Raw genomic sequence first — 12,438 nt, 5'->3', positions numbered from 1 at the left:
GCAATCACCACAGAGATGAGGGCTGGTTCATAAGGACAGATGGACATAGGGTGTCCTATCCGAAGACCTATGTGTGTCCACCAGAGGACCTGGGGACAGAAGCACACAGGATTGCACACATTCACAGAAGCACACCTATGTTCAGACCTGTTCACAGATGCAGGCTCATAGGCCCAGGCTCACAGATCCATACCCACAGAGCATGCTCACTGACCCACAGACATCCACAGCTGTGAACTCATGGATATGAATACATTCATAGACACACAAATGCATACTTGCACTTACAGACACCCAGGTGCACACTCAGATGGGCCTGGAGGTACTAGCACTCAGACACAGACACACACCTGACAGAGAGATGCACCTGTCCCCTGGAGCTCACCTTTGCCCAGCACCATGGCTAGCTCCTTTCCTGTACACTCCAGCCCCAGCAAGCCTCCCCTCAGCTCAGCCTTTTAGGGTAGGTGCTCTGGGAAACCCCAGATCCCACTGTCTCCTGGTCCACACAGACCCATATATGGAAGGTTCTAGGTCTGCAATTAGCTCAGGCACAGAGAGGATGGGTAATCTTTCAGTCTTTAGAGGAAGTTAAACACCCACCCGTACTGCCCCAATTTTGGCCCTTCACATGTATTCACTCATCCAACAGACATGTGCTTTGGCAGGCATTGAGATCTTAAGATAAATAGAACAGAATTAGGTCCTAGGGACTCCAGGTTCACAGAGACACGTAGCCTGGTACTAGGGAGAGAGAAAGAGCCACTCTGCTGGTACATAAGGGGTGACTTCAAGAGGACCAGGGTTCTGATTGTGGTCTTCACCTACTCACAAGAGACGGTGCACACAGGCCTTCATCTCACCTGCCTGACCACCGTTATCCCCCTTTCTGGGGCTGTCTCCCAGCCCAGTGGACAGGGCTGCTCTCCCCAGTTCCTGATTGCAAATATTCTGAGCAGAGCATGGCAAGCCTTAAACCCTGACCCAGAAACATCGAGACCATGGATCACCCGGGCTCCTTTTGATGGAAGCTTCTGCACACCTATTTGTGCTAAGAAAGCCACAGGGGTTCACAGTGATATCAAGCCCCTCGTTGATGATTTTAAAGAGAAAAGAAAAGTAGATCTGAGGCTGGAGAGATGAGTCAGCGGTTAAGAGAATTGGCTGCTCTTGCAGAAGACCCAGGTTCAGTTCCCAGCACCTATATGGAGCTTTACAATCACCTATACCTAGTTACAGAGGGGATCATGTGTTCTTCCAGCCTACACAGGCACTGGCTTGCATGAGGTGCACATACATACATCAGACACATACACAAAGTAAGAATTTTTTTAAATCTTAAAAAAAGAAAGAAAGGAATGCAGACCCTTGCTGGAGCCCTGATGTTCTTGGATGCTGTGGTTCCCTAGTTCTACCTCTGTACCATAAAGCTGTATCTCAGGGCAGCTAGGTCCCCAGGCACCCAAACTCGGACTCTTTGGAATGGGGAGATGTATTGTCCTCCTTCAGGTTAAGGCTAAGGACCAGCCAGGCTTCAATGCCTAGCATCCTGTAGACCAGTAATACACCTGCCCAACCCCTCTAAGCACCCACTCACAGGTCCTCTCAAAGTCACTGGGTCACTCCTACTTATTACCTGTTGAGTAAGGGAGCCCCTGCTTCTCAGCAGGAGTCTCACTGTCCCTCCCCTGTCCCTCCTTACATCCTTCCCAGTGTGACCACAGTGAGCTGGAAGCCCCCAAGGCCATGAAGAAGAAGAATGTGACCTCATCCTTCCTAGTGGCTGGCGGGAATAATCCCAGCTTTAAACATAATTGGTGAGAAGGCCAGCTGGTTCCTAACAGAATTCCAGAATAGTGTCCAAAAAGCTTTCCTGTTGCTTCTAAGAATCATGGAGAAGGCTATAACTGGGCTGGCAAGAGGTGCCCTGCTAGGAAGAATAGATCAGAAAGACTTGAACTAACATACCAGCTGACTGGCCATAAGTGTGCTCCAAAACCGCTGGCTCATTTAAGAGTCGGTGATGTCCCTTTTATAATCTTGTTAGAGCCCAGAGATGGCTCAGTGATTAAGAGAATTTGCTGCTCTTCCAGAGGACCTAAGTTCTGGGCAATCTGTAGCTTGAGCTCCAAGGGATCTGATGCCCTCTTCTGATCTCTGTTCGATCCTGCACTCATTGTACACATACCCACATACAGGCACGTGCCCATGTACGCACACACTCACACTGACAATAAAAGTAAAAATTGAAAAAAAAAATCCTCATTGTTGGCCACTGTGATGGCTAATTTTATGTCAGCTTGACACATGCTAGAGTCATCTGAGTGGAGGAAACCCCAATTGAGAAAATGCCTTCATAAACTTGGTCTGTAGACAAGCCTGTAGAACATTTTTTTTAAATTAGTGATTGATGGGGGAGTGCCAAGCCCATTGTGGGTTATGCCACCCCTGAGATAGCTGGTGGTTCAGAGTTCTGTAAGAAAGCAGGCTGAGCAAGCCAGTAAGCAGCACCTCCCTATAGCCTCTGCATCAGCTCCTGCTTCCAGATCCCTGCCCTGAGTAAGTTCCTGTCCTGACTTCCCTCAGTAATAGACTGTTAGTTACTTGCAAGTGTAAGCTGAATAAACCCTTTAAGTTGCTTTTAGTCACAGTGTTTCATTACAGCAATAGAAACCCTAACTAAGACAGCTAGCAAGATGGCTTAGCAGGTAACCACAGTCCTAACAACCCAAGTTTGATCCGCAAACCCACAGCAGAAGGAACAAATCAGCTCTTAAAAGTTGCCCTCTCATCTCCACCCATGCACAGGCATGCTCTGTGGTACACCCCCCCACACACACACACACAATAATAACTAATGTTTTATTTATAGCTCACAGTTGATTTGTTTTAGTTACTTTATTTTGGGATGGAACCGAGGAAGCCAGCATTTTAAAGCCCACTAAAACTCCTGGTAGCAGTCATTACACTGATACAGCCCGTTTCAGAGCCACTGGTTCCATGCTGGTTTTCTTTCCTTCCAGATTGTCCTCTGGGGCCGCACTGAGAAATGCCTGAAAGAGACAACAGAGGAGATTCGGCAGATGGGCACAGAGTGCCACTACTTCATCTGTGATGTGGGCAACCGGGAAGAGGTATACCAGATGGCCAAAGCTGTCCGTGAAAAGGTCAGTAGCCTGGACACATCTAGCCCCAGCATACTGAATTCATGTGGCCTGGGAGGGAGTGTTGCTATGGTAGACTGGCTTTGTACAGGTCACCTTTGGGGACTCTCCATGAAGCATGTCCAAGTTACTAGGGCAGGGACTGGGGCTGATAACACAATAAGAGTAGACCTCTATAGTCCTTTAGACATTTAGACCCTATGAGTTTCTCTCAAAGACAAATGTCTCATTGCCTTCTGGGAAAATCCTTTCCCTAATCTAAGACATTTGGGCTGGGTAAATCAGTGAGCACCAAGAAAGAAAAGAATTCACCTTGTTACATACCCCATGCATAGTGACATTTACCATTTTTATGTGCCCATAACCTCATTTATTATAAATATGCTACGTTCTGGGTATAGTATGTACCATAAATTATTTCTAATCCTCAGACACAGCTGGTATGGCACCAGCGCCATTTATAAACAAGACTGATGCTCAGAAAGGCCATGTGGCTGGTGGTTGCGGAGCCTGGTCTGTGCCCCTACAGGTACAGCCCATAGGGACTGGCTGCCCTCACGGCTCCACAGCCCCCTCTTGCCCACAGGTGGGTGACATCACCATCCTGGTGAACAACGCTGCTGTGGTCCATGGAAAGAGCTTGATGGACAGTGATGATGATGCTCTCCTCAAGTCCCAGCACGTCAATACCCTGGGCCAATTCTGGGTAAGGGCTTTCCTGGCCCAGAGCCAGCCATAGGTATGACAGGAAGCCTGGGTGGGGTGAGGGAAAAGAGAAGTACACTGGGACCAGGGCTCACACTAGTAGGGATGTTCCAAGGCAAAATGGCTAGATAAAAGGGAGACATAGGAACTTCCGACTGACAGGGAGACACAGGAACTTCTGACTGGAGGGAGACACAGGAACTTCTGACTGGAGGAAGACTCAGGAACTTCTGACTGGAGGGAGACATAGGAACTTCTGACTGGAGGGAGACACAGGAACTTCTGACTGGAGGGAGACACAGGAACTTCTGACTGGAGGGAGACATAGGAACTTCTGACTGGAGGGAGACACAGGAACTTCTGACTGTCGGGGAGACATGGGAACTTCTGACTGGCGGGAGACATAGGAACTTCTGACTGGAGGGAGACATAGGAACTTCTGAGTGGAGGGAGACACAGGAACTTCTGACTGGAGGGAGACACAGGAACTTCTGACTGGAGGGAGACACAGGAACTTCTGACTGGAGGGAGACACAGGAACTTCTGAGTGGAGGGAGACACAGGAACTTCTGACTGGAGGGAGACATAGGAACTTCTGACTGACGGGGAGACATAGGAACTTTTGACTGACGGGGAGACACTGGAACTTCTGACTGGTTAACGTAGTGCTCTGTAGCAGGGAAGCCTCAGCCCCTCCATACTGTAAGGCTAAGTCACTAGGGTAGCTATGCATCTAGAGTGGGCTGTTCTCCCCAGTGCAGGGGTGCAGGGCTTGGCAGGAGCCGCACTGCTCCACATTGACCTCTGTTACCCACCCTCAGACCACCAAGGCCTTCTTGCCACGCATGCTGGAGCTGCAGAACGGCCATATCGTGTGCCTCAATTCTGTGCTTGCACTGTCGGCCATCCCTGGAGCCATCGACTACTGCACATCGAAAGCATCCGCCTTCGCCTTCATGGAGAGCCTGACCTTGGGGCTGCTGGACTGTCCTGGTGTCAGTGCCACCACCGTGCTGCCCTTTCACACCAGCACTGAGATGTTCCAGGGCATGCGAGTCAGGTCAGTGGGTGACACCAGCCACCTCTCCTGAGCCAGCCCAGCTTTACAGGAAGAGCCTCAGAATCCCTTGGCCTTGGTGACACTCTCAGACATCATTTTCCACTCACGGGGCAACAGGCTATTACTGCACTGTATCAGTTACTTCTCCAGCTTTAAGAAAGGCAAGGCTTTTTGAGGTTCACAGTAAAAGGGTACAGTCTGTCCTGGTAGGAATTCACAGTGGCAGGAGCATGAGGCAGCTGGTCCCATCGCATCCACTATAAGGAAGCAGAGAGAGGCAAAGCTGGTGCCCAGCTCAGTCTCCATTTTGCTCGGTCCAAGAGCGACTGCCCACACTTAGGACCCTGCTTTTCACTGCAGGAGCTTACACAGAACACCAGTGCTGGATGTGCACGGTGGAATACTACCTAACAACAAAGAAAGGAAGTGAGTCATGTGGGACCTGTGTGATGAAGCTCACGTCCATGGTGCTGAGCGAAAGAAGCCACACTAGCACGTTCCGCACGGTCCCAAGTACACGGCATTCAGAGCCAGGCAAAACTATGGTGCTGGAGACAGGATCAATGGTATAGAGCCTGGGAGGGAGCCCCAGGAAACTTCGTAGTGGTGTTGGCTAAACAAGTGAAAGCTAATTGAGCTGTTTGCTGAAGGTGTGAACCTTTTATAGAGCCAGGACTGGTGAGGAGGCTCAGTGGGTAAAGGTGCTGTCTACCAAGCCTGACAGTCTGCGTGTGATCCATGGGCCCCACATGGGGGAAGGAGAAAACTGACTCCAGCAAGCTGTCCTCTGACTGCCACAGGCGTTCTGTGACACATGGGCACACAGTGTGTACACACGCACACATCACACATAGGCACAAACACACACACACAAGTATTTTTTAAATTAATAAATACAAATTATAGCCCCCATGTGAAGAAACCCCAAAGTCCACTACTCAAGCTACTTACAGACCCATCTTGTGTAGAAGAATGTGACCTCGGCTTAATGTTCAGGTTTGAATGCCAAGACCTGGGGTGGCATCTTCCTATGGCTGTCATGTGCTGTGTGATGCCAAGCTTCACTGCCAGTTTATAAAATCACAAGCAATAAATGGCATTGATGGGGAACACGTGTCACGACACATTACACACCCAATTTAAGGGAACATTTGTTTACTTCTTGGAGTTGTGCTTTGCTCATCCATAAAATGGATAGGAATGGTATTTACCAGATAGATTGCAGGTAAAATGAGGACTAATAATGAATGCAGCATACCGAGTACAAACCCTAGGGCACACAAATTGCTCATAACAGAGACGCTTCCCCTGTTGTTTTATTTTTTTTATTTTATTTTATTTTATTTTTTTTGAGACAGGATCTCATCTGTAACCCAGGGTGGCCTTCTATTCATGGTGATCTCTGGCCTCAGCCCCTTGAGTGTTTGGCGTTAGAACAGTGCACCACTACTCCTGGCTGTTATTTTCTACCAAGAATAAATATGGTCTTAATGAGTTTTCCTAGAAGACAGTCTCTTTAGAGTTTATCCAGAAGCAGATATTTCTACCTGACTTACTAACAAACTATCATACATTCTCAATTTCAAGGAGGTTATACTCAAGACTATCCAGATGTCCTGGGATCAAATCCTAGTTCTGTGTAGCCTCCAGCAGGTGACTTGACTTTTCTGTGCCTCAGTTTCCCTGTTTATATATTTAAAAGTGATTGCTAATAGCACCTTCTACTTCACAAGTTGGGGGAGAACCTGTGTGGGAATTGACTGGCTATGACTGCTTTGTGAGCCCTGAGTGGATGCCAGCTACCTATAGCTGTGCAGGTGAGAGCCAAGGGCTTGACCAGAAGAGCTATGCTTAACCAGCTCCTATTTATTGAAAGAAAAAGGAAGAAAGAAAAGCCTTGGTTTTGCTCTGCAGCCATCTTAGCAATTTCCCTGGTGATCAGGTTAGGACCGACAGGTGGACATCCAGCAAGACTGGCTGTGTCCGAGGGTGCCACCGTTCTCTTTTACTGACTTATTCTGTATTCCAGCCACACTAGACACTTCCTTTCCAATACACAGTTGTTGTCTTTGGCCCTCCCAGCAGCCTGGCAAATGAGCTATAAACCCATTTCACAGATAGAGGAACTGTATGAGTGTCTATATGAGACAACACAGCTAGAATTGGGCCAGCTGAGCAGGCTTCTCTAGTCACTTCCCAGTGTCCTTTGTTGTCATCCTACCCACTATGGAGAGGAAGGGGGAAATTTTAACAGGTTTGAGGCCTCTCCATCAGGTCCTTCTGCAAGGGTCTTACCTGGAAGGGTCCCCTAAAGCCGGTATAGCTGGTTCTTGCTGTCCTGTCTCCTCCCTGCTAGAAGCAGTGCTGGACACAGGTGAAGGCTGGGGATTACAGATATGCCACCATGCCACTGGACTTGCAGTCAGTGAGCTACCTCAGCACGTGTCACTTTGAAAAACCCAAGGCCAACCCTCCTAGGCTACAGGTTCAGTATCTGAGAGTCACTATCTTGGTCTGGAAAAGACAACCTAGTCAGCAGAGTTTGATCTTCAGAACCCACGTTTATAAAAGTCCAGGCAAAGACAGTGTGCACCCCAGCACTGTGGAGGCAGAGACAGGCAAAGCCCTAGGGATTTGCTGACCAGTCAGGCTAGCCAAGTCGTGGAGCTCTAGGCCAATGAGAGACCCTGTTGTAAAAAGTCAAAGTGGAATGACATCCTGAGGAATGACACTGACGGCTGACCTCTGCCTTCCACACGTGGACATATTATGTACCTGCACACACATAGACACTTGTGCACAAACACACATTTGCACACACACAAACAAACCAAAGTTGCATTTGTCACATAACTGAGGAGGTATAGGAAAGGCAGCAGTCAGTGAGCCCAAGGCCGCCCCTTGCTCAGGAATGGCTGATGACTCATCACTCATAATCTTACTGGTACCACAGTGACTCATAAGGCCTTTGAGAGACAGGGGTCAGGGCCGGCAGCACATGCCCTGTACCTTCAGACTGGGGAAAGCAGAAAGAGCCAGAACAGAGTCACTGGAGTAGTGCCAGGGGCTCACAGGTTTGCCCCTGCTTCATGGTTTCCGTATCCATAAATTGGAGAGAATATTTGTGCATGGGCCCGATACTTAGGGAACACAGTGGGTGCACAGGTCTGGGGTCAGATTCCTCTGAACAGGCATGGGAAGCCCCTGTTTGACTGCATGTTCATCTGGAAGTCCCATGGAAAGCCACTTTGTGTTTGACTGACCGGCTAGGGAGCCAGCAGACTGAGGACCTCCCAATCAGAAAGGCCCAGTAGAGGAGCGGGGCGAGATGACAAAGTATTTATTGAGTTTCTGCTGTGTATCAGGTCCTACTAGATGCTGAGGATGCAACAGGGAGTGAGAGTCACTGGGCCTCCACCCTCAGGGGACTCATAACCTGATGGAGGAGACAGGCCCTTGTCAAGGAACAACCTGACAAGCAAGGTCATTCTAGATGCAGTTGTGGTTGTGGTTAAGGCAACTAGAAAGGAAGAGGTAAGATCAGAGGTCACCCAGCGGTGAGGGAGGCGGAGCAGTCTCTCAGGGGAGGACCTAGGAGACCTGAGAGCAGTCTATGGGAATGGCTGATGAGGAAAGATTGCAGAGTAAGAAAGCTGAGGGCTGGCCCATGCTTTAAAATGTGGAGGGTGTTCAATGTGAGTCCCAGGAGCCCTGCAGGACTTTGGAGAGTGAATCTGGCAGGGTAAACTAATTCCTTGATTCTGTCAGAGATGCCCCCTGCTGGTGGGCAGACTCCATTCATGTGGTGGGGCAGGATCCAGGAACTCTTAACAGGCATGGACTGGGAGAGAATCCCACAGCCTCGAGTCCCTCACACAGAAGAGCCAAAGTGATGCCCTCAGAAACACTAGCCACTCACCAAGGTGCCCAGCAGAAAGGCCAACTTCTCCAGGAGAAACCAGTATTTTCCTGCCTCCAGGTTTCCCAACCTCTTCCCACCGCTGAAGCCAGAGACAGTAGCCCGGAGGACGGTGGAAGCTGTACAACAAAACCAGGCCCTCCTCCTGCTCCCATGGACCATGAATATCCTCGTCATCTTGAAAAGGTATGGGGGCGGGGGAGAGTTCTTCACCCAGGTTCAGGTCCAACTTTTTACTTGACTCCAGTGGGCCCTAGTGGACAAAAGGCGACAGGCAGGAGAAAGTGAATGTAAAATTGATTAGTCATGTCTGCACAGAGCAGGAGGTTGAGGAGTAGCACCTCTCTCTGACTGTACTGACCAGTAACGCAGACTTGTTGGTCTAAGGCTCTCTGTGAGGTTTGTTTTTATTTTTTCCTTATTTTTGAGGCAGAGCTCACTGTAGCTCAGGCTTATCTAGAACACACTATAAAACTTAGGCTGGCCTTGAACTTGGCAATTCTCCTGTTTCTCTAGTACTGGGATTATAAGTATGAGGATTATAAGTTTGAGGGATCCAAACAGCTCTTGCTTGTGTGAGTTTTATCTATCACTGCTTACTGCATTAGAAATAAAAACTGAGAGGGGAAGTTAGATTTATGAATTAGTTTCTATTCACAATATTTTTCATCTAAAGAGGGCAGCAACAGAACTATTATCATGACTGTTTTGTTTGTTTGCCTTTTTAGTTTTTTTTTTTTTTTTAGATAGGATATCACTAGGTATCCCAATCTAGCCTCAACTCATAAATATATTTTTGTAATAAGCAATTCTACTTTTTAAAAAAACACAGACAAGTAGCCGGGAGAGATGCTGGGTTAAGTTCCTGCAGATCTCTCCATTGTCTGGTTTAATCTGAAACAACTAGATTCTTACATCTGCTTCTTATTTCAGTCAGTTGGGGTAGTCCCCTGTAGCAGAACCCCTGGGAAACTCTACCACACGTGCAGAGAAAATAAAAGGATAAAAGATGAACCATGGGCTGGGGATGTGGCTCTATAGGTAGAGAGCTGGCCTAGCATGCCCTGGGATTGGTCCTCAGCACTGCAGGAAGCACGTGTGATAGCTCCCGCCTATAATCCCAGCGTGTGGGAGGTAGAGGCAGGAGGATGAGAAGTATGAGGTTATCCTGCATAGTTTGAGGCTAGCCTGGGTGATATTTTTTTACAAGACTGCTAAGAAATAGAGAAAGGAAAAAAAAAAGAAGGAAGAAGGAGAAAAACAAACCACACTGCAGTGTTACTATAAGTATCCTGGAAAGATCTCAGGCACTCCCAGGAGTTCCTGGACCACATTGTTAAGAACCACTGCTCTGCAGACTGTCAGGAATAGCTCCAGCTCCCAGGTAGCTCAGTCTAATGGCGGCAGAAGTTTTCATGCCTAAGGCTCAGAATCTGGAGATGGGTTATAGCTCGAGGGGGTTGGGGTTTACCAGGGAAGACCACCTAGGGAGGTGGGATTCCTAGTGTAGATACTTTCTTCTCGAGAATTTTCCCAGCACTGAATTCACCTACAAGTGTCCAGACTTGGTACAGCAAGGCCTTGCATCTGGGCCTCATGCTGAAGGGACTATCAGTGCACGTAACTGTGTGCTCTCCATACAGCGGGAGGCCTGTGTCCCTGCAGCCATAACTGTGGCTCCTGCTTTTCACGGAGTGCAGCCCCTTGTTCCAGGCTGTTGTTATCATCAAATGTTGACTCCCAGAAAAACTCCACCCTTGGATGTGTGACTAAGGGAACAGTGGCAACCAGCCCTTTGTCTTCCACTCTGCTAGTGTCCGTGCAAGCAGAGGGTGGAGAGTGGAGAGCTGGGGAGAGAGCACTTGGAGCACTCACACTGTCCCAGCATACCCTGACCTTCAGTCCAAGATGCTCTCTGACTGCTTGAGGGATCCTCTAGAAGAGCAGGCGTCAAGCTCCTGAACTCTGGGGATGGCTCAGATGGAAAAGCACTTGCTGTGAGAGCATGAGAATGTGAACTTGATCCCTGGTACCCATGTCTGACCTTCATATGTGCACTGCAGCAGGTGAATGTATACAGCACACACACACACACAGAGAGAGAGAGAGAGAGAGAGAGAGAGAGAGAGAGAGAGAGAGAGGGAGAGAGAGAGAGAGATTTCTTTGAAAGAGGACTGGAGAGATGGCAAGAGGTTAAAAACCCTTGCTCTTCCAGAGTTCACTTCCCAGCACCTGCATCTGGCAGCTCACAACCTCCTGTTAACCACAACTTTCAGGGATCTAATGCCCTCTTCTGGTCTCAGTGAGCAACTGCACTCACGTGCACAAACAGACGCACAGACATCCACATTACTAAAAATAAAACAAGACAAAAAAAAAAAAAAAAACAGAAGTGCATGTATCTTGGGGTTCTAGAGGCTGGGGACACCCAAGAGTATGACTGACATAGCATTTGGCAAGGGCCTTCCTACTGCCTCATGACATGACAGAGAGTTCCCCATAAAGGACAGAGCAAGTATACCCAGAGAGCTGGCTTCAATAATAGAGTCACTCAGGCTGTCCATTAATCCATGACTGGGCGGATCCCCTCATGACCCAGCCACCTCTGTCTCACCACAAAGACAGTCAAGTTTCAGCTTGCATCTTGGAAGGGCCGGAACACATTGAAAGCGCACCGGAGCGCACAGCCTGTCTGTTGTTCCTGTGCTCGGCCCTTTACCTAGTGAAAGTGTTCCTTCTCGGAGGTCGGGAGCTGGGGTGTGGGTTGCAGAGGAGACGGGAGAGCTTCTAAAACCTTTGTCTATACCCTGCTTGGCATTACCATCACTGGCCCCACCACCTTTGACCACCCTGCTAACCGTCTGCCCATCTCCCCTCAGCATACTCCCACAGGCTGCACTGGAGGAGATCCACAGGTTCTCAGGGACATATACCTGCATGAACACCTTTAAGGGAAGGACATAGAGGAAGAGGCACCTGAGGAGCCATGGAGCCTGAGAGGAGCCACGATACCTGGGCACACACCCGTGTGCCTGTGCATTGGCCCATCTGCTGGGTGAGCAGGACTGTTCCTGTCCCCGGGGAAGATTCTGCGGCTCCTAGGTCAACTCCAGGACCTTTGCAAGACTGATGTGTGTGACTCTGACCCCCATGGGGAGGCGAGATGCCATTTGGCAGCCACCTGACCACTTTGTGCGTTTCTCACTCTGTAGGGTTCATTGTTAAATTGCTTCTCCAGTCTAGCCCGCCTGAGCAGTATGCATCTGTGATTTCCAGGAGAGTCTGCCCCCAGACACTCCGCCTTCCCCTCCAACCCTCTCACCCTCAGCTCGTGCAAACTGGTTAAAGGGCAGTAATGAATAAAGAGGTGGCCTTCACAGCTTCCTTTGTTCACATCCTGGGAGGGAGGCAGCCCCATCTTTTGAGAAGGAAAGGGTCATCTCAGAGTCTACAGAGAGTAGGAGACGGGCTGCAGCCCAGCCCCAGGAGAGAGGGTCGGGGAGGCCCCTCCAGACTCATGGCTTCCCTGCTAGGATCCCTAAGAGCTAGTCCACAGAAGAACTCACCACAACTAGAGTCCTGTCTGTCTT

The 12,438-nt window shown here is 49.2% G+C and overlaps 1 protein-coding gene across 3 annotated transcripts in view; it reads left to right on the top strand.

Moving 5' to 3' along the window:
• Dhrs3 (dehydrogenase/reductase 3) overlaps positions 1-12,227 on the top strand; it is a 37,441-nt gene extending 25,214 nt beyond the window's left edge. The window contains exons 2-6 of one of the 3 annotated variants that reach the window (XM_027398149.2): positions 3,024-3,167; positions 3,694-3,870; positions 4,691-4,929; positions 8,909-9,034; positions 11,728-12,227. In XM_027398149.2, coding sequence (XP_027253950.1) covers positions 3,024-3,167; positions 3,694-3,870; positions 4,691-4,929; positions 8,909-9,034; positions 11,728-11,812 — 771 coding nt within the window. In that variant the 3' untranslated portion in view covers positions 11,813-12,227. Of the gene's footprint in view, positions 1-3,023; positions 3,168-3,595; positions 3,871-4,690; positions 4,930-8,908; positions 9,035-11,727 lie in introns of those variants that run through there. The other 2 variants (XM_027398150.2, XM_027398152.2) reach the window with 2 other exon arrangements.
• The last annotated feature ends 211 nt before the right edge of the window (positions 12,228-12,438 follow it).

The sequence above is a fragment of the Cricetulus griseus genome, chromosome 2 (genome assembly GCF_003668045.3).
Source record: "Cricetulus griseus strain 17A/GY chromosome 2, alternate assembly CriGri-PICRH-1.0, whole genome shotgun sequence".
Classification (NCBI taxonomy): Eukaryota; Metazoa; Chordata; class Mammalia; order Rodentia; family Cricetidae; genus Cricetulus; species Cricetulus griseus.
This window is presented reverse-complemented; position numbering and strand designations above follow the sequence as displayed.